The sequence below is a fragment of the Podarcis muralis genome, chromosome 10, assembly GCF_964188315.1.
Source record: "Podarcis muralis chromosome 10, rPodMur119.hap1.1, whole genome shotgun sequence".
Taxonomy (NCBI): domain Eukaryota; kingdom Metazoa; phylum Chordata; class Lepidosauria; order Squamata; family Lacertidae; genus Podarcis; species Podarcis muralis.
The window spans coordinates 57859620-57881784 of record NC_135664.1 but is presented as its reverse complement, the minus strand read 5'-3'; the positions used below and the strand labels follow the sequence as shown (position 1 = coordinate 57881784).

Sequence of the window (22165 nt, the reverse complement as noted above, 5' to 3'; positions counted from 1 at the left end):
GAAGTCTATAGCTGCAGAGTTTCCAGACTAACAGGCAGCTAAAAGATCTTCCAGGTCAGATTTTGGATTTGGAGAACTACTGACTATGGAGAAACGTATAGCAAGAGAAATAATGAGAGTGTGACCTCATGGAATGTATTCTTTGGAAAATACCATAACTTGTTTTTTTTAAAAAGAAAACAACTTTAGCATGCTTCAAGGATCCATTCTGGAGGTTCAAAGAGACTTGAAGACATCTTGCCCTTCCTATTCCTGTATGCCAAGTCTCAGAGGATTAGCTAAGCTTCAGGGTAGGAAGTGAAGAAGAACCCAGAGAAGCAGACTAACCTGTTGGAGATCCTTGCTTGGACTGTATTTCCATCTGAGCTCCATTGGACTTTAAGGAAAGGTTCTTTGTCCCATGTTGCTTCTCCAGCTCCCCTGAGATACACGGAAAGAACATCTTTTTAAAGAGAGAATGGAGACAGAACTAAAAAGTAGAGCAGCAAGAGAGAAAGACAGGAAGATATGGAAGTGGAAGCAGCAGGAGACAAGCAGAGAAATAATGGTTAGAGAAAGTATATTCATGCATGCACACGCACACACAATGGATGTGTCTATTCTGTGCTTTAAAAATATTAAACATTTTAGCCCTGGAATCCACATTCTGTGCCAAGGAAACACAAATTCTACAACGAGTATAAATTATGCACAATGAACATATTCAAAAACATTTATTTGGCCTGAATGGAATGGCAAGGCAATGAAGCTCTGCACCCTGGAGTTCTCAGCTATTCATCTGTGTAGCACTATCCATTTATTCATTCCTACAGCTTGTAATCAGCTCCTCTGTGAATAACTGAAGCCAGATTTGGGGCATTCCTTAGCTATCTGTTTGAGATAGGGGGAGACACTATAGGAAGCTGGCTATAGAGCAATTCTTTGGGAGAGAAGAATCTGGTAGGAAGTATCAATCAGTGCTAGTACACAGGGGAACATTGCAGGATTTTGTGCATCCAGGCAAGACAGATACAGTGGTACCTTGGGTTAAGTACTTAATTTGTTCCGGAGGTCTGTTCTTAACTTGAAACTGTTCTTAACCTGAAGCACCACTTTAGCTAATGGGGCCTCCCGCTGCTGCCACACCGCCGGAGCACGATTTCTGTTCTCATCCTGAAGCAAAGTTCTTAACCCGAGGTACTATTTCTGGGTTAACGGAGTCTGTAACCTGAAGTGTATGTAACCCAAGGTACCATTGTAGTTAATTATCAGGCAAATTGGGAATGCACTTTGTAGAGCTGTGGTTCTACTCCCACACCCACCCTGCAGACTTCATGAAAATTACTTCAGGACTCAGTGGACCACTTAATGTTGTTGTTGTTGTTGTTGTTGTTCCACAAATCAAAGCACATGAACAACTCATGTTTAAAAACCCTTAGTATCTCTTTAGTGTGGTGGATGTGTCTGTTTTATGGATAAAGTTATGCTGGAGTTGTCAGTTTTATCAAGGTCAAGTGCAGATATTCTCAACTGTTCTGCACCCTTCCCATGGCTCATCCTAAGGATGAGTGAATTTTTTCCCCAGACTTAGGTTCAGTTTTCCACATTTCCACACCAGTTTTGGGAGCGGGGGAGAGAATTACACCCTCATGAAAAGTCATCAGCAGTTTAGCATGAATGTATGCATTTTGTATGCAATTTTGCCCAATAAACCATTTTTGCAAAGCAATCTTTCCTTATATAATGCATTTTGTATGTCACTTTCACTAATAGATGCATTTTAGAAACCCTTTACCCTAATGTGTGCATTTTTGTCCACATTATGTGGCTTATTGTACTCACATATCAGCATCAGACAGAACAATCCAGTTTAAAACACTCGCTTTCTAATAAAATCCCCTCACCCCAAGAAGATACAGTCAGCCCTCCACCCTCATCCAGCTCCATAACCAAGGGTGCCATTTTGAGTAAGGAGCCATGATAGTTTACACCATCTCTGGTTATTCATTAGGAACATTTTATCTCTGGCAAACTCACCAATGCTGAGAAATTAGTGCTGCAAAAAATTAAATGTGGCTTGCCCTAGATGCACATGCCAAAGGCATGAATCTCATTACTTGCAAAAAATGATGTCTGATGATCCAGTATTGATAACATTTTTATAATTATTTTGTAGCATAAACAATATTTTAAAATCACAGAAATAATCTGAAATACACCAGCTTTTGCATTTCCATTTAATATTGAATATCTTCATTTTTATTTAATATTGACTAAATTCATTTTTATTTAAATTTGCACGTATTCAAGAGAGGCCCGTTAAACCTTGTTGGGACGCCTGCCCCCCTCCTGAAATCTGAAATGGCACCCCTGCTAACAACAGACACAAAAATACACAAGACACGGACATATGTACATACAGACAGAATGACTGCATGGAGTCTGGGCCACGCTGGGAGCCTTACATTCAATTCGAATCTGTTCTAGCTCCATCACCTCTGCTATTGACTCTTTTAGGTCTTCCACAAATTTCTGCATTTCCTCGGCTCCCAGAGCACAGAAATGGAGTACCTGTTTCTTATCTGAGCCTGAAAGGGGAGTCACCAAGGTGATGCCGTGTGGGTAATCTACAAAAAAAGAAGGAGGAGAGGGGACATAAAACTAGTGTTGTGGGTTCTATACATTAAAAGGGCTGAAGCATTCTGAGAAGAGATCATGGCTCAGTGGGAAAGCAGATGAGAAAGCCCCCAAGTTTCATTCCTGGCATCTCCAGTCAAGAGGATCATGTGACAGGAGACGGGGAAGGCCTCTCTGACGAAGATCCTTGCCAAGTCAGAGTAGACAGTCCTGTGTCAGAGTAGACAGTCCTTGGTTAGATGGACAAGCAGCCTGACCTACTTATTAAGGCAGCTTTCTACATAATCCTACTAATGAGACCAATTAGTATAATAATAAACACAGCTAAACGCTGCCAGGTTTGTTCCTGCTAAACAAGAGGATTGGTTGGTCCAGAATAAAAGTCTGGACCCAGCTGGTTTATGGATGAGGGCGTTGGGGTTCTAAGGCTGCAATCCTATACCATCCCTCTCAAGTCAACCAGGTTTACTCCAGAGTAGACTGCACTATAAGTCTGCCATAGGCCACCTCTTGAAACTGCACTTCTTTGTTTTGAATGCATATGAAATATCGCCTCAGTTTGTTCATGCTGATTTTTCCAAGTAACTCACACAAATAAGCAGCTGTGCAAATTGAAATAGCACACTTTTTTGGGGGGTAGATTCTGCAGTGGTGCATATGAACAAGTGCTCACATCAATGGTAGAAAGGGCCCAGGCTGGAAAGAGGATATGCATTTCCATGTGTACCAAAAAGAAGCATCCATCTGAGCACTATAATGCAGGTGGTGATATGGATTTGTGCATGGAACGACCTGCCCAAGTATTTCCAAGTGTGAACAAACACCTAGTCAAAAACGATTGTGTACAATATTTCAGTGCATACTTTCACTTATGCGTATGACTCAGCCAAGAGAAGGCATGGGAGCTTAGTTTGATGCTGAGTCTACACTGAGAAAAGCGCCAAGTGACTGACACGACTAAGTGTTTACCAAATTGCAGAAATTGAGTTCAAAATAATCACAGATCATTTTTGCATTGGTGGGTGCCATTTGATGACAAAACCCAGGTAATTTGGAACCACAAAAATCTGGGAGAAATTGAGAGGCAGAGAGAATGTTGTGAGTAACCTGCGACAAGAGACATTTATCAGTCTGGTATAACATATAACACAGTCTGTTTCTATAGATTAAGTTAAATGTTAGGAGGATACATCCTCAAAGGCAGCATACATGAGCCTCTTTTTTGCCAGCTACATATTTAAAACAAAGCAGTGCAGTTACATTTGCATCACTCAAGGGGCTTACAACAGTTAAAAACATTAAGGCTTCAATACTTGCTTAAGAGCACAGCTAGGCTTGCTATATCAGCTGATAATATATCATTTCTATGTGGGGTTCCTAAAAGGTGTTTGCACCCTGTTCAAGCTTTATACAAAAAACACTGTATTGGATTAAATTATCCTGGATAGCCTTGGAGTGGCTTGATGATGTGTTACCTTGTTAACATACAAATATTGTATGTTCCAACTATTAAACTTTCATTGGTGTCCAAGGTACCAGCTTATTGATTTTGCTAGAGTTTTCCTTAAAATAGACCTCAGCAAGGTTAAGATGGTAATATTTGGTGGGAAGCCTGTGAAACATAAATGTCACATAGATGGAAACATTCCAGAGCAATTTAAAGTTTTGAAATACCTAGCAATTTGGTTTTCAGCCAATGAAACTAGCCATATAGATATAAGAAACACCAGGACTTTTTTGTGTGACAGTACTCACTTGTACACAGTATCGGCACTGCTTACTTTCCTGCCAATGGCAGCCACTTTATGCTGGCACCCATAATACTTTTATATGAGTACTGGTACCTCATTTTAAAAAAATAAAATAGCACCAAGGTGAAAGCAACAGGATCCTTTCAAGCCATGCTCCACTCCTCTGCAATGCACAATGGGGAAATCCTTTCCCCAGCTTTAAAAGCTTGTGGGGGGTTTTACATCTAAGGTGCCTGCACAAATACTGCATGGTGCCAAAATATAGAGGTTATGGGTAACAGGTGGAAACTGAAATTGTCGCTTCAAACCACTCTCTCATTAAGAAGCAGGCTACGCATCTTTCCAGCCCAAGGCATCAAGCTACTACCGCTGTATAAAAATTCACACTATAAATCTTGTCCTCCATTGTCACCTGGCGAGTGACCAAAACTGTGACAAACTTACATTCATTCTCAAAGAGATGGAACTGCATTCCTAACAGGCCGACTGACTTGCAAAATGTGTACGTTGAAGAGCTTTTCTTCTTGGGGCAAAGCTTGAGAATCTGTTTGAGGACGGAGAAATGAAGAGAGTTTTTCAGATGCAACAGCAAAGGCCTTCTCTGAGTAAAACATAGTTGAATACTACCCCTAAGTTTTGTTCCCTCACAGTGACCTCATGGAAGGACACTTGGGAGTTACTCTCAGCTACAGCATTTGTCCTCTGTGGTCATAATTCCAGGGCACTTACAGAAAATCTGCTTACTGGGCATTTATTCCGATACATTTGCACAGATGATGGCTGGCTGTTTAATGAGAATCCATTCTAATTTGTTTTTGGAGATGTATTTTTTTCACCACTTTCCTTATCGCATAAATCCTGATCTTTCGGGGAATCAACTGCAATTACACCACCCAAATTATCCAGCATGTGATTGAATCCCACTCGAAACTAGAGTCAGTCTGGAAAGAACCCCAGGTTTAATTTCTTTGCGTGCAGAAGGGTGAGCAATGGCTTGCCCATGAAAGTGTCTCATAAGGGGATACATTATTCATTCTCTAACCCCTTGATAAAATCTACACTAGAAGAACATGTGAGAGACTGATTCAAACTTTAAGTGGTTGCAGGGACAACACCTATCTTTGAAGGGGCTGGATCAGTACAGCAGTGGCAGCAAGGGGTTAAAGCCCCCTTATTCCTCCATCATGATCATGCTCTGGATCATGCCCCCTGTGCCCGCTATTTACTTGTTTGAAGCATGCCGTGCAATTGCTAACTGCATCAAGTCCAGTTTGGCTCAAATAAACGGCACCATTTAAAAAAAATCTGATTACTGTCACCAGAACGTACAGCATAGGAAATTTAGTGAGAAATATGCTTTGGTGTTTCTTTTCCTACTCTCCAGGGAGTCCTGTCAAATCAACCTTGTCAGATTCACAGAGATTTTAACTTATCAGTTTCACTGAGCTCCTGTGAAACAAAGTAGAATGGATTAAGATGGAGATGTGTTTTTATTCTGCGATGACTTTTCCTTTCACTACGCAGGGGAACATGAAACTGGATTCTCTTCAGTGTGCATCCACCAAGTTATTGCTTGCACTTTGCAAAAGTGTACAAGCACAGATAGTCCATACCTGCCCCTTTGTTTCCATGAATAATTGGCAATTGGCTCGGCAGGTAGCTGCAAGTATACTAAGTGCACACATGGAGCATACAACTTCAGCTCCATGCCCACATCACTGGCTCCTAACTCAGCTTTGGGCTCCATGCAAGTTGCTTGTTTTCAGCAGCACTGCTCAGCTGGTTACAGCGTGGTGCTGACAATGCCAAGGTTGCAGGTTCGATCCCCATATGGGAGAACTGCATATTTCCTGTATTGCAGGGGGTTGGACTAGATGATCCTCAAGGTCCCTTCCAACTCTGCAATTCTATTATTCTATGAGTTCTTTCTCCCATGTGAACCTGTCTGCTCAATAAGATCATCTTCACAGCCTCTGTTCCTGCCCCACCCACTGTCTGATGTGTATTGGGAGGCTGTGGTCTCTCAGTCATGCACCTAGACTATGGGGCTTCTTCCTGAAGAACATTTGCTTAGAGATGGAACTTATATAGCAAGCTAAGACTCTGCTAATTCATCTTAGAAAGTGTCAAATCCTTTGCTGTTTTAAGGCTGTATTTCATTTTGTTGTCTTATCTCTGCTGGTGCTGTAATTGTAATCTTTGAGTCATGGTGGGGCATAGTACAAGGTGGCATTAAAGACTGATTTTTATATCTATCTATCTACACAAATACATACATATACATACATACACCACCAACAACAACACATGTGTTGCAGTGTTTGGAAGGCAGGTAGGTGATTTCATGACCGAATGCTCCCTTGAGCAAAAAAACAACCAGCAGAACAAACCTCCTACCCATGGAAAACCAGCATATCACAGATAAAAAGGTATCTAAGCACCTTCTCCCTGATTGCTACCTTTCTACCTAGAAGGGAGTTTCATAAGTGAGGGAGAATGCAACGCCTCACATCAAATCCAACCTGGAAGTCCTAGGGGAGTCGCGTGTCCTGCGCTTTTCCTGAACACTGGCTCTAAGTCCCTTTGCGATGCTGTGATTCTCAAGGCTAAAGGCCACTCACCACCAGCAAGTCATTGAAGAGGAAGACCTCCCTCTGGTGAGCAGCTTGCTTCTGTACTTTGTTCACGTCTGTCACTTCGTAAAGTCGGCTGCAGCAAACTAACCGGCGATGTGGCACTGAGAGGACCTGGAAGACAGAGACGGAGTGGAAACAGTCCCCTTCCTTATCCGCTAACCCCAAAGCATTGCATGTTAAATGACTTCAAGCAAGCCTTTGCAATGGCTTTGCCCCACCGCCACCTGCAGCCTGTTGTCATCAGGAAGTTTTCTGCTCCGTAACAGCACTGAATGTACCAGAGCAGCTTCTCAATTATGGCAGGCAGAGTTCATTCATTTCAGGACTTTCCCTGAACTGCAATATCTCGCTGCACCTGATGGAATCGGAAGACCTTGGTGCTTGCATGAGCACAAAAATATAATAGGGCCTGTGATGCAAAGTCTGCTAAGTGTGGTCAAGTTTTTAACCCCCCATGACAGCAGAGAAGCAAATAGAAAACGAAATGGCAACGTTGATTGTTATGGATCACAAGTGGAATCAGCAACAAAATGTTTCAGGTTTCATCTTCCCTCATTAAAGGAGCATTTCCTGTCCTGAGTTCCTCCCAGCCATTTTCTCCCAGCAGGCCATTCAACTCTCCACTGCTAGGTTTTCCATTTTTCTCTTTTGCAAGACTCACAATGTCCTATGATTACTGAGCACACATAGTCCTCTGCAGACTGTTTAGAAGTTTGTTCGTTTTAAAATGTATTTTTCTGCTTCTGGAAACCTCAGAGTCCTTCCAAGCATACCGCTACCTTCCTGTTTCTGTTTCTCAGTGGCCCCATTTTGGCTCCAGTCTTATTGGCACTCACCACCTGAGTTCACTGTTAGAGGGAGTGATTTATACAGGGCTGTCACTGCAGATGGCACTTTGCAGAATAACATAAGCAAAAAAGGACAAGCCTCTGCTTCAAGGAGTTTATGGTCTAAATTGTGATGAAAAGAAAACAAAAGAGTGAGGACAGGGAGATGAGAGAGACGGAAAAGGGGGGGGCATAATGTATATGTAAAATGCAGTTACATGTGCTGAAGCTTAATTTCAATAGGGGCGAGGAGGACTAACTAACTAATTACCGCTCATGGCTTAGAAATCAGAGGGAGAACAGCTGGATCGTCACAGGAATATCTACACAGTGATTCTCCCAGGAAGGGGTAGACAAATCTGTCCATTTCAGCTTCTCTCGATTTCTCAATTTTTTCCAGTTTTAAGCTCAATTCTCCCTATTTCCTCATTAGCCTGAATTTTAAGGGGGGGGAGGAGTCCTTAAAAAAAATTGTCAGCATTTTAATGTGTGTTTCTTCTAACTGATACATTTCTGTATGCATTTGGCCTAGTATGAAACAACCGTCCCTAAAACAATGTGACTTCATATGTTATTTTTACTAATATATGCATATTTACATACATCCCCCCCCCCCGCCAAACATGCACATTTCTTTACACGTTATTCAGGTTGGAGAACCGCGCTGCAAAATTTGGAGAAGTGCAATTAACAAAAGATGTTGGTTTGTGCATTGTTTTGGGAAGTGTGATTTAGGTGGGCTCTTGTTAAAATTAAAAGTGAACTGAATACCCCTTTGCAGAACCCACCACCCTATACCCCAGGCGCATGTGGTCTCTGTACACACAGATGGGCCCTGAGACACCTTCAGCCTTTTGTGCCTTCCTATGGACTTGGCTTCCAGGTTACAAGGCAGGCAGGGTCTGCAAAAACGATTGCTGCCCGGAAAATCAGACAGACGTACTCAAGACCATTTTCAAGGGCAAACAAAATAAAGAAGTAACGATGCAAAAAAATAATTATTATAAATGAGATCAGAGAACACTGCAGAGAAAGAAAAGAGGACATGGGCACATTAAAGGAAAACGTAAGTCAGAAAGAGAAGGCTAATCATATAATTCAGTGGCAGAACAGCACATGCTTCGAATGCAGAAGGCCCCTACTTCAACCCCTGACATCTCTAGTTAAAAAGATCACAAGCAGGATGTGATGGGGAAGACTTCATCCTGAGACTCTGTATGAAGAGGCCTTGCCAGTTCAGTGCGAAGCAGGGGTTTGTATCTCTGGCCCTCCAGACGCGGTTTAGACTCTATCTGCCACCATCCTTGACATGCTGGCTAGGAATGATGGGAGCTGATGGAGTCTAACAGGTTCCCCATTCCCGAGAAGGACAATACTGGGCCAACAGGACAAATGGTCTTACCTGGCACAAGGCAGCTTCATAAGGAAAAAGTAACCGTGGAGCAAACACGATTGCAAGGGATAACAACAGCAACAACAGTAACGCAGATTGCCTTTGTGATGGGCAAAAGGCTCACCGTTTTCATTCCAACAATGGATTTTTCTACTTTGGTGACATAGGTTACATGGTCCTCATTTGATTTGAGCTCTCTCTGTTGGATCCTCTCGTAAATTCCCACCACCAAGTCCCGGGGAATGTCAGCTCCATCATCCACTCCTGTGAAGCATAAACAATGAGAACAGAGATAAAATATGAACCTGGGCTACAAGGGGGTGTGCTTTTTCAGAGGCTTGAGAAAGAGAAGATAGAGTCATGGTTGGCTGTGATAAATGCACATGGTCATATATTTCTGTCCCGGTAAGGGCTCTGGCCAAAGAAGAATCGCCTCTGCAAATCTGTTGGATCAGAGATTATGGTGAGGTGCAATAACTATAAATTTGTAAGAATGCATCCCCCCCCCCCCCCAATTTCATGACTAGCTTGTGAGCAATTTCAAATGTACATATATTTACAAGATCAACAATGCAAATAGGCTCTTCTCCCTCTCTCGGAGAGGTGGCAATGCTACTTTCCTCCCTTTGGGCACATATATTTTAGCTATTTTGGTGTTATGTGCATCTACCTCCGGCTTGAATCCTACTTCACACTGGGATTATGGCTCACCCAAGCAATGCCCTCACCTCTGAGGTTCCGAATAAAGTCCTCCAGCATCATTTTCCTGTCGGGTTTGATGTTAGGGCTGTACATATCCGTGTTGAGAAGGATGATGGCAAAGGCCAGGATGAAGATGGTGTCTGGGTTATGGAATTGCTGGACTACGTCAGGGTTACACATGCAGTACCGCTGGCTGCAGGTGGGGGAGACAAAGTCAACACACATGAATGGAAATCAAATGCCACTAATATATAGATTTAAATGTCTGGGGATCCTCAGATTACTTACAGTCTGACTATCAATGATGACACCAAAGTTTATTTTATTCCATAAAATCTATGCACCACTTGACTGTTTAAAAAAAATGCTTCAAAGTGCTTGGGCCTACAATCCCAGAGCTATAACTCAGAATAAAAGAACAAGCCAATCACTTTAGGTAGATTCAAAAGACCAGGAAGCATGTTAGATTTAACATACACAGCTTGCAGTGCATCAGTTGGTTTTACAAGCACACAAACGGAAAAGTCTGTTTCCCAAGAATAACTGATCCATGACAGAAATGGGCATCTGGGGAAAAAGACTTTGGCAATCCCAACCACCAAAACATTTCAATGTGTTTTGACTATACGTGATTTTGGCTTTAGGCATGATCCCTGGAACATAACCCCCGCTTACTGCTTACTGTTTTTGAATATGTGCAGAAACTTTCCTGTAACAAAACTGTGTGCTTGTGGCAATCTTCTCACAAGGGTCTGAGTTCTGCATGCCTCAGAAGGACTGCCGAGAGTACCACATGCCTCAGAAGTGTAGCACTAGAAACAGGGCTGTTAGTGCTGTAGAGCCAGTCCTCTAGAATCAATTACCAAATGAAATTAGACAGGCACCTGCTAAAGATGTAAGAAGGTTTTCCCTGACATGTGACCTCCCTATCATTTATGAAATTGTAAATTTGTAGGAATGGCTTACATCTGGTGAGCCTGTCAATGCCGTCTGGCTGATTTGTGGGGCAGCACAACACCAACCATAGCCACAAAACTGGGAAGGAGCAGCACCCTTCATGAGATCTTGGGACCCTACACCTCGCATGGCCCAGCGGAATCTCACCACAGGAACCTTTAAGACCTACTCATAGGTTTACTCTTCCTTGGGTGAGGGGAAGCACATCTGGCTACTCCTCAGACAGTCGACCTCCAACATTGGAAGCAGCTGCCTGTCAACCAGTACCACATCAGTGCGGCTCTTACCTGAAGGCTTCAATCAACCTCTCCACCTTCTGGGCCTCTCCCTGCACCCGGATGTGAGCTTGAAATTTCCGCAAAGCTTCATCAAGCTCCATGCCAGAGAAGTCCATCTCATCTACTACACAGCTAAGGGAAGGAGAAAACAAACAGCATTAATACAATCATCTCTGCATAACAGCCTCCATGGAGATGTACAAAGGAAAAACAGGCCTATCACAACAACATGGAAGATCTCAGCAGGAATCCCATTATTCCTTCCTAAAAAAATCAAGATATGACTACACCCCATCTTGCTTCTGTATCTTGCTCTCTTTTGGCTGACATCCGAGCTCACTCGGAAAAAGCCTTGGGTCTACTGAAGATACATTTCAGTTATATTTTTATCCCACCCTTCCTCTCTAAGTAGGGCAGGGCAGTATGAATGGCTCATCCCACAAACCCCTCCTCAACATCACTGTGAAGTAGATAGATTGAGAAAGTGGGAGTGGTCCAAGGTCACCCAGTGAGCTTCATGGCTGAGTGGGGATTTGAATCCCAGGGTATTAGGTCCTAGTCCCAACATTCTAACTGAATGCTAGTATTCATCTAGCCTTCTCCAGTCTTGTGTCCTCTGGGAATTTTGGCCTGTGGTTTCCATAACACCTGAACACTGTCCATGCTAGCTGGAGCCGCTGGAAGCTTTAGCCCAACAACATTTGGAAGGCACCAAGTTGGGGAAGGCTGGTCCACAATGGCTGGCAGTGGCTCTGCAGGGTTCTAGACAAGAGATTTCCTCAACCCTACCTGGAGATGGCAGGGATTGAACCTTGGGTTTTTTGCATGTGAAATGTGTGTTCTGCTACTGAGTTATAGCCCTATCCTAAATGGGAGTGGGCAAATGGGGAGAGAGCATTTCAGGTCAGCCTCAAGGTGAAGTGCCTTGAACAGTCCGTGAGTGTTGTACAGATACTAAAGTGTTGCCGTATGTGTGGACTCAAATTTGGGTGGAAATAACCCCCTAAACCAGCAGTGGGGAGCCTGGGGTCCATGGGCAGAATACAGCCCTCTCTCCCTGCCCCTCAAGACTCCCCAGGACAAACACAACCCTCCCCCCAAAACAGACCCCGTCTGTACTCTGTACTCCATGCCCTCCTTGATAATGTCTCTTGTTTGCCTATATGAATGGCAGAGAGGTGTAGGGGTATGCACATCTGCAGATATCTCTAACTTGCAAAGCTGAAATCCATTGCTCCACCTACCCTTGCCTCTGGTCCTGCCCAACACTGGCACACAGCCCCTGAGGTGTCCCATGAGGAAATGCAGCCCCTGGACTGAAAAGGGTCCAAATACTTGGTCTAAACTAAGTCTCTGAAGAAGAAGAAAACTATAATCTGTCTCCAGTTGCAGAGACCTGGGTTTGGTTTTTTCCTGTGCCAGAGGAACTGTTGATACCACACTCAAGTATAAAGGGGAGAAAAATCAATGTGACTATTCCCCCAAGACAGTCTTTATTTTTTCCCTTCAAGGGGCAGATCAGAGGATGCTTGCAGAAGGAGAAAGAGCACTAAAGAGCTATCCCTCTTCCTCTCCCGTCCCTCCTCCTCTCTGTTTGTTATTTTTATTTTACTAACACATGCACTTCTTCTTCCCATGGGGTCACATCAAGGCTTCTTGCTGCTAAATGCTTAGCTTTGATAACTGCAGAAAATTTCCTAGTTAATCAATACCAGGTTCACCACTGCAGTCACCCCTGGAGACTTTAAAATTTGGAGGAAATAAAGAAAAAGAAATAAATACTTGAAGTGCATTGCGCTTCCTTGCACGAAGACACCATTAAAGACTGAAGCCTACTCAACAGAATGGGGACTATAGATCCCATCTTCTCCATCAAGGGAACATCTGAGGCTGCATTCTCCATGCCAGGGCATGGTTAACAACTGCAACCTAAAGACTTATGAGTTCTTAGCAGTTCTCTGTAATTTTGCCTGGAATGGCACCAGTGTTACTGTACCGTTATGAGTTTGGGGTGTTAAGCTGGGTGTCAAACCCCTCTAATCCCTGGATCCAGCAAGTGTTAGAATTTAATCAAGGCTTCTAATTCTTGGAATAGCTAGGCTAGCCTCCTGGTGAGGTGATAAGGCTGGGTGATGGGCTATTAAGGGAAACAAAGGAAAAGGGCTCTGTGTGAGACTGCAAATGGTTGGGGCATCTCCCTCAACTCACAGATAGTTCAAAGGACAAAGCCTTAGTGTAGGGTTGAGGTAGCAGCGATGTCACCCAGAAGGAAAGCAGTAAGAAGTGATCTACTTGCAGATCTCTGGGTAATTTTTGTAGTAGACCAGAAAGACTCCCAATTGTTTAACAATTCCAACAAACAAAAAAGGCGACTCTTATGACAAAACTAGGGCACTGAATTGAAAAAAAGAAAGAAATAAGCTTGGGGAGAAAGCAAGAGATGGTTTGTGGGTGGCAAGGACTGTCTGCTGCTGAAAACAAATTCCTGGTGTTCAAGGATATGTTCCTTAATTCAAAGTCTATGTTTGGCCCCTAGGCCCTTATGGATCTGGGTAATGGGTCTTGGGGGTACAAGCAAAAAACAAAGCAGATCCTGTAACCTTTAAGCCTCTGCACAGCCCTGGTTTAAAATATATATTGGCTAGTTGAGTTTGATGGTGGGGGTGTGCATCAGTGTCTCCTAGCTACTTCTTCTTTTTGCCAGCAATATGATAATTCATAACAAATGCAAGACCAAGAGGGAGGTGGAGAAGAAGACAAGGGGGCTTGTCACATTGGTGTTTACTGTGAATTTAAGGCTGATTTCTGGGCATTGTTTACATGACACTACCCTCAACCAGAACCCATCCCATGTGTGATTTCCTAAAGTAACCAGCACAAAAATGGATACATAAAAATTCAAGGCCTCAATACCTGAAGGACCTCCCCTCGCAATCCTGTGTTTGTCATCCAAGGCCCTTCTCTACGTCCTGCCTTCCCGAGAGATTCGGAAGGTGACAACACAACAACAGGCCTTTTCTGTGGTGGCTCCCTCTGTGGAATTCTCTCCCCAGAGAGGCTCGCCTAGTGCCATCATTACATGTCTATAGGCACCAGGTGAAAACATTCCTTTTTACCCAGCCTATCAGCCATTAAATGGCCTGTTAAATTGGTATGTGCTAATGTTGTTGTCACTGTTGTTTCATTATGCTCTGAATTATGTTTTTATTATTATGCTGCGTAAATGATGTTCTTAATGTACACTGCCCTGGGCCCTTTGGATAAAGGGCAGTTAAACAAACAAACAAACAAACAAACAAACAAATAAATAAAGCAAGCAAGTAAGAAAGAAAGAAAGGTAGCTAGCTGCCAAAATATAGTACAACACGGGGCTTGGCTCTTTTATACATATCATATGTATAATATACATATTATTTCATATCTAATTTTGCCTGTAATTAGTTGGGCTTTAAAAATAATAATAATACACAAGTGGTTCAGACATAAGCAGCTACTTGATACAAGAGGTGGTTCAAAAGCAAGCAAAGATTGATTGGGCTGGAACTGCTTAATTACATGTATAAATCCCTTTAAAACAAGATTCCTCTTCCTTCATTTCTAGCCACACTGTTGAAGCTGCACAATATAGACAGGATTATCCCAAAGGTGCTCTCTTTAATAACCTTTGGGGATGTTTCAAGCATTATTATTCTGAAGGGAGGAAAAAATAGAGCACTGAGTCATAGAGTGAATGCATTTTAACGTGAGTATTGGTTATGTATGTAACAAACAAATAGGCATAGCTATGCAAAATAAAGACGGTGTGTGTGTTTTGTAGCAAGTGATCAGATTTTAGCATGGAGCTTTTATAAATGTATAGACAAACAGCTACGCACAAGCTTGAAATCCATCAGATGCTACTGTTTGGCTGATTGTTACTAAAGACTCTCCTGGAATAGTCTCTTCTACTTTTCCAAACATCCCTTTAATGCGGAGGCAGGTTTACATGGACGGCACATAATAAACCTAAGTATCACTGAGCGCCAGTAGAGCTTTAAAACATGGAGGGCGGGGGGAGAGACACAATTCCATTGTGCTTGAATCCAGATCCCCTGAGATCACTTTCATCACAATTTCAACCACTGTAATTTCTTGTTGGTCCTTCTGCCCACAGGTAGCATCGCCAGAAGAAACCTCAGTGTCTTGCCAGTGCATATTCTGCCACAAGGCACCTAGGACAGGACTCATCGCAGCACCGGAGGCTCACAGTGCAAGGGTTTGGGAAAGGCAGGAAGCAGCTGTACCGCCGTTGTGGGCTGGGGATGTGCTCAGCCAAGCGCAGTGACCTATTTTCCAAGCTTTTTCCGCTCAGGTGACAATGCAGCGGGAGCCAGCTTCCCACTAAAAGCGCCTGCAAAATGAACTCGTAGCCCACTCTCAAGAAGCGAACAGAGGAGAGGCAGCCAGGTGGAAACTCTTAAAACCACAAGACACAAAGATATTAATAAGTAACAGCCCTCTTCCCTCCCTGAAATAAACAACTTCAGGGCAAGCTAGGGGAAGGGGAACTTGCCTCACGTTGCTCAGGCAACATCCCTGTTCACCAATGGTTCCCACAGTGGGGTCATAAACAACTCAGTGGCTGCCCCCACTTTACACCAATCTACCTTTCCTAATGCACCTTGCTCCCCTAGGAAGAATGGGTATATGCAATGTGGGGAAATGTGGGTAGGAAGACCGGATGCAAAAGAGCACAGTGTTTGAATTGTTGGGATGTGAATAGATGCTAGGAGAGGAAATATTTATGAGATATTATCTTTCCTTCCTCACGTCTGTGAGTGTAGCTGAGTGACATCCACTTGCAGCTTAAAGGGAAGCTTAGCTAAGCTTGTTTTAGTCTTTTAGTTTAAGTAATCCAAGCAGAATGCGGGTGGTGCTGTGGGTTAAACCACTGAGCCTAGGACTTGCTGATCAGAAGGTCGGCAGTTCGAATCCCCGTGACGGGGTGAGCTCCCGTTGCTCGGTCCCTGCTCCTGCCGACTTAGCAGTTCGAAAGCACATCAAAGTGCAAGTAGATAAATAGGTACCGCTCCGGCGGGAAGGTAAACGGGGTTTCTGTGCGCTGCTCTGGTTTGCCAGAAGCGGCTTAGTCATGCTGGCCATATGACCCGGAAGCTGTATGCCGGCTCCCTCGGCCAGTAAAGCGAGATGAGCACCACAACCCCAGAGTCGGTCACGACTGGACCTAATGGTCAGGGGTCCCTTTACCTTTACCTTTAATCCAAGCAGAGGTGGAGCTAGCTGTTCCGGCACCCGGAGCGGCACACATAGTGTGCACTCGGGGGCGGGGCTAGCCGAGCGCGGGGCGAACATCCCAGGGGGGTGTCACACCCACTGCACCCCCTCCTTCCTTCTCCAGTGAATCCAAGATGCTTTAAGGAAGACTGGATTTTCCTGTTATTTCCCCCTTCTCTCCCCCTTAAAACAGCAATCACACAAAGAGTCCTGTAAAAGGTAAAAATAACATTTACTCACTCAGAATACTTGTTGAAGAGTAACAGATGTAGCAACTTTGGTCAGGCAGGCTTAAAATGATAAAACCTGGCCACCAAGCCACTGGCCCAATTACTCATGCCAGGCTCCTCCAAAACGCTGAGACCTCCAGGTCCTTCAACATTTGCCAGATGAAATTGTGTTTTAAGTGAATATAAGGGAATGCTTAGGTGAACACTGAACGTAAGAAGAACTCTGTTGGGTCAGCCCAAATGTCCATCCACTCTAGTGTTCTACCTCTTTCCTGGAGTGGTCAACCAGAAGCCCCCAAAAAGCCCCCATGAAGGGTTTGAAGGCAACAGCCTTCTCCTGCTCTTGTTCCCCATCACCAAACTGAATAGGTGGGCATGGCCAACCCAAAGATATCTCTGCACAAGTGACAAAATCAGTAAAGACCATCAAGTGGTACCTACAGAGGGAAAACAGCTATTGCACACACTTGACAAATAGATCCATTTGGATGAAAGGAATATAGGAAGCTGCCTTATACCGAGTCATGCCAATCGTCCATCCAGCTTAGTATTGTCTTCAGTAAGGACTCATCCACACTTTTCCTTGTCACTAGTTTTTGCTCTACTGCTTTCCCCTTGAGAAACCTGCTCTTTAGTGCTAAACTGGAATAAAAAGCAATATGTGGGAAACCCCATAGCCGTTGTTTCCATTTCAACACCAAACCAGGGGGAAGCAGCAGAGCAAGCAGAGGTGTGGATAAGCCCCTAGTGACATTCCCTAGGAATAACAGAGATTGAAACTGGGACCTTCTGCATGCAAAGCAGATGTTCTACCTCTGAGCTATGGATCTTCTGTATGTTTAACAGCAGTCCCACATGCAGAAACTGAACAGTCCCTGGCATAGGGAAAAGCCTTGCCTCCTTAATGTCTGCCTGCCAGGCTGATGCTAAAGGCACAGGGGAAGAAACAAAGGCTGGCAACCAGTCATTCAACCACAGAGGCTGCTGGTTTCATAGAGGAGATGAACTGAGAAATGTATTGCTGTTTCATTGTGATGGCGATGACCACGCAAAGCCAAGGGCATTTCCTTCCTACACAGATGTACTGAATTCCCTCCATGCTTTGGGGGAAGTGGGAACTTGTTCCTTGCACCTGTCAAGATTATTTATGAATTCGTTTCCAAACTGTCTACCCCACATTTGTAACCCGCAGGGCTCCAACAGCAGCTTATGGTTAAATACACACAAAAAGAGGAAAACCCATACAAAAGGCAAGACACGCAGAGCCCGATGAAAACAATGAAACCACCAGGACAAGCAAGAGAAATCTAGCGAAGGCACAACAAATGCCTTCCTGAACTGGAAAGGCTCAGCCATCTTTCTGGAACAAGTGAGGAGTTTCGTAGAGAGACTGCTGAGAAAGCCCTGGATTTGCCAGCCAGTCACCAAACTGCCCTTTGTTGAAGGGCTAAAGCTCACCAGCACATGTTTTACATGTCAGATTCAGTTCCTGGCATCTCTGGGTAGGTCTGGGGAAACCCCCTATCCCAGAAAGCTGCTGCCAGTCAGTAAAGGGAACACTGAGCTAGATGAGGAAACAGCAAATGAGCTTCTTCTTCATGCTGCACACAGTCAAACTATGGAACTCACTCCTTCAGGAGGAGGCGATGGCTTCTAACCTGGAGGGCTTTAAAAGAAAATTAGACCAATTCATGGAGGAGAGGGCAATTGACGGCGGCTCCTGCCTCTGATGGCTACGCTTTGCCATAACAGTTGGAGGCAGCAATGCTTCTGAATACCACTTGCTAGAAACTGCAGAAGGGGAGAGTGTACAAGAGGAGGAGGAGGAGGAGGAGTTTGGGCTTGATATCCCACCTTTCACTCCCCTTAAGGAGTCTCAAAGCGGCTACCAATCTCCTTCTCCCTTCCTCTGTGAGGTGAGTGAGGCTGAGAGACTTCAGAGAAGTGTGACTGGCCCAAGGTCACCCAGCAGCTACATGTGGAGGAGCAGAGAAGCGAACCCGGTTCACCAGATTACAAGTCCACCGCTCTTAACCACTACACCACACTGGCTCTCAAATCCTGCTTGCTGGCTTCCCATAGGCATTTGGTTGGTCACTGTGAGAACAGGATGCTGGACTGGATGAGCCACTGGCCTGTCTCTGGCAGTCTCTTCTGATGTTCCTCTGCTACTTGCTACATTTTGACTATTATATATTTCTGGGAGAACTGAAAGCATTTCCTGTCATTGTGACCTTTGAGAAAGAACATAACACACCTGCTCATTCATCGAACCCCCTTCAAGGCTCGTCCTGAACAAACGACTACGCACTGCACAAAAGAGGCAGGATGGCACGTCCGTTTCCTGAAAGTCTGATCGGCTGCTTTCCGCCAATTTCTCAGCGGAAACAATGGAATCGCAAACTCTGGACAGTAAGGAGACCAGTTCGCCCTCCAGGAAAATAGATCAGAGCATACTGCCCCCAATCTAACAAACAACCTGCTCCCATTCACCAGAATGCCTCTTGCATTCAGAAAAATAACACTCGCTTTGGAAACAAATTGAAGACGACAGTTGTGCCTGACCTTCCCAGAATCCTTCGACTTGCACAACAAACAGCCCACCCCCAGTGATGCTGCCAGCTCCATTCATGGAACGAGCCATCCACTGCTTACCCAGCGGAGCTTATGAATGAACGGGGAGGGTATGACATTCTTGAGACAAAACATAAGGAACAAAAGGTGAACGGAATCAGGGCAAGATAGATGGACAAGAACAAAACGGTGGCATAGAAGGATGCTCAGGAGGGCGGAGGAAAGCAAATGGATAGAGATAATGACAGTGGGACAGGCATAACGGAGCTGATCTCTCAACCACACTTAAGAAATTGAGAGTGGGCTGCGCAGGTCACTGTCGCTCCCCTCCTTCCTTCCCCTTTGGCCATGTATTCCCCCTCCTTTCTCAGTGTTTTGCCATTACAACTGCACAGATACTAGCCATACTTAATGCTAACCAGGTTCCCCATTGTGACAATAAGGACTGAAGGGTTTGCACACACTGATTAAGAAACATCTTAGCTGCATTCACCATGGCGAGCATCACTGCAGATGTAATGCTTAAGCCATAGTTTAGGCAAATCAGGGAAGGGTGGAGGGAGGAATATACACCAGTGAAGGGAGGAGGGCAGAGGATGTTGTGTGCTTCCTTGTTGTCTGTTTCCACTTTCTTAGCAATAGGAAGCACTCGTAATTTTTGGCAATATGGGGGGAAGAGGATAATAACAGGAAGATGCCTTATATCAGATCCATCTGATTATTAGTCCATCTAGCCCAGTTCAGACTGCTGTCCATGGTCTCATGCTGAGGGTTTTCCCTCTTTCCAGGGAGGTGCCAGAACTTGGGTCCTTCTGCATGTAAAGCATGTGATTGGCTACTGAGCTATTGCCCCTCCCTTGCAAGTTAGCCAATCGAATCTTATTAGTGCAGTTCCCTGTGCAGGTTTCTAGCAAGCTATTCACACCCAAAAGTCATTTGAAACCTCTTTACTATATTAGAACATCGGAGATAAGCCAGGGGCTTATTATGACCGTTGAGAGGTCAGTCTTCTCAGGGGCACACGATGGAGAGTTTCACAGCTTCTCTAAAAGGGATTCTATCATTCACTCATTTGATTTGATTAATCTAGCAGGGCTGCACTAGCTGGATCAATTCTTCCAGTACACATTTCAGGCGATGTTCATACAAGACAGAAGCTAGACAGGCACAGGAAGATGATGCAATTACAAATAATTTCAAACTGGGGAGTGCAGGGGAAGAACCGTGGTGGATTTGGAACTGTGTGCATTTGCAATGAGAAACCGCCACTATCACATTATCACATGCAGCTGGAGTAACTACAGGCTCAAACAGCCAGTTTCTTTGGGTTTACTGTGCAAAAGAAAAACCAAAGCCTTCCAGCAGTGCTGGTGGATAGCTTGCATGGAAAGCAGTTCTGTTGGATGACTGGAGATAAGCATCTCAACAGACACATCTGAAAGGCCCTCTTTTTCTGTGAGTTATGATTAATTTTTGATCATAATAGAGGCTCTTTCTGGGAGTAAGTGCAGCCCTCACTTTGGCTACTGGAGCAGGGGAAATGTGTGTATGTGAAACCATATAGTGTTGCTCTTAATGAAGCCTGTCCATCGACAGTGAATGCATCGAGAAGAAAGGGCTCATGTTATGACATGCAGGGTAGATGGGATGGGGATGTTTGAAGCATGCCGTGTGCTGTGTACTTTCTTCATTGCAGCTCTCTCACAGTTCTTAATGGGGATAAATTCATTCAATCTGGGGGTTTTCCCCCTATGTGAACCTACCTAATTCATACTTCCTGCACCAGTAAGTGCATCAAAACACAGCTAAGCTTTCGAAATTCACACTTTTCTGGATTTTGTGATGCACTTCTCAAACCAAATGAATATATTAATGAAAATAATATACAAAACCTGATTGTATCAGAGGGGAATTGTTCGCAGAAATGCATATATAGGCCAAATTGCATACAAAAATGAATATACCAGAGAAACACACACAATAATGCATATGGATTTTTTTTTGTATTTTTGGAAGGGGAAAAAATTCGCTATCTGATGTAGAAACAGGGTGAACTGAACTTAAGGTTGCAAAGATGAGAAACTGGAAGAAACCAAAATGGACAGATTCACCAATCTCAAGTTACTGAACGCTCTCTAGCCACCTCTCCCCACCCAGGACCAAACAAGCAAAGAGAGAGGGGAGAAGTGAAAAAGAAGACAAGAAAGCAGCCGAGAGCTTTGGAATTGCTGGTCCTGGGGAAGCAGTGAGGTCTCCTGATCAGCAAATTGTAAGCTGCTTTGGATCTATTTCAATTCATTTGAAGTCTGCACCCAATCCCAACTCTCAGGCAGGTCTGAGCAGTGGAGGAAGCAAAGCTGAGGCAGGCGGCCTTCTTGACTGACTGGTTTCTAGAGTGCCTGTATATTAATGAGGCACTGGACAAAAGCCAAAAAAGGAAAACACAGGAGCGGCCTTTGCGGTTACCATCTAGAAAATCACACACACACACACACACACACACACACACACACACACACACACACACTGGGTGGGGGGAAGGAAGAGGAGGGAGAGCAGTTTGACACTGCCAGGACAAATAGGGTGGTTAAGTGGCATTTACAGCCCACTGGCATAAAAGTGATATTCTCCTTCCTGACGTTCTCGCTGGGATGGAACAGGAGCAATCATCAGAACGTACTGAGTGCCCATCTGGTCTATCACCCTGTTATGTATTGAAGTTCTCACCCTGGCCACCAGGAGTATTGTGTATGTAGTTTTCACTCAGGTCCACGTCAGTTATTTTAGGCGGGAAACCCTGGGTTGTTGTTGCTACATTGTTGACAGCCGGCTGCCTATAAAAGCAGGCCGGCTGAGCTGTTTGCTGTTCAGTTCTGTCCAGCTTACAAATAAAGAGCTGCTCTGGAGAAATTGCTGTGTCGTCTGCT

At 44.3% G+C, this 22165-nt stretch overlaps 1 protein-coding gene across 7 annotated transcripts in view; it reads right to left on the bottom strand.

Annotated features, from left to right (window-relative positions):
- The window catches only part of IQSEC3 (IQ motif and Sec7 domain ArfGEF 3), a 145362-nt gene that overhangs the window by 13769 nt on the left and 109428 nt on the right, over nucleotides 1-22165 (bottom strand). For 5 of the 7 annotated variants that reach the window (XM_028746158.2, XM_028746164.2, XM_028746161.2 and 2 more), the window contains exons 6-12: nucleotides 11170-11292; nucleotides 9952-10118; nucleotides 9348-9487; nucleotides 6989-7114; nucleotides 4812-4911; nucleotides 2400-2606; nucleotides 328-420 (exon numbers count right to left, since the gene is read on the bottom strand). In XM_028746158.2, the coding sequence (XP_028601991.2) occupies nucleotides 328-420; nucleotides 2400-2606; nucleotides 4812-4911; nucleotides 6989-7114; nucleotides 9348-9487; nucleotides 9952-10118; nucleotides 11170-11292 (956 nt within the window). The remainder of the gene's footprint in view (nucleotides 1-327; nucleotides 421-2399; nucleotides 2607-4811; nucleotides 4912-6988; nucleotides 7115-9347; nucleotides 9488-9951; nucleotides 10119-11169; nucleotides 11293-22165) is intronic. The other 2 variants (XM_028746159.2, XM_028746165.2) reach the window with 1 other exon arrangement.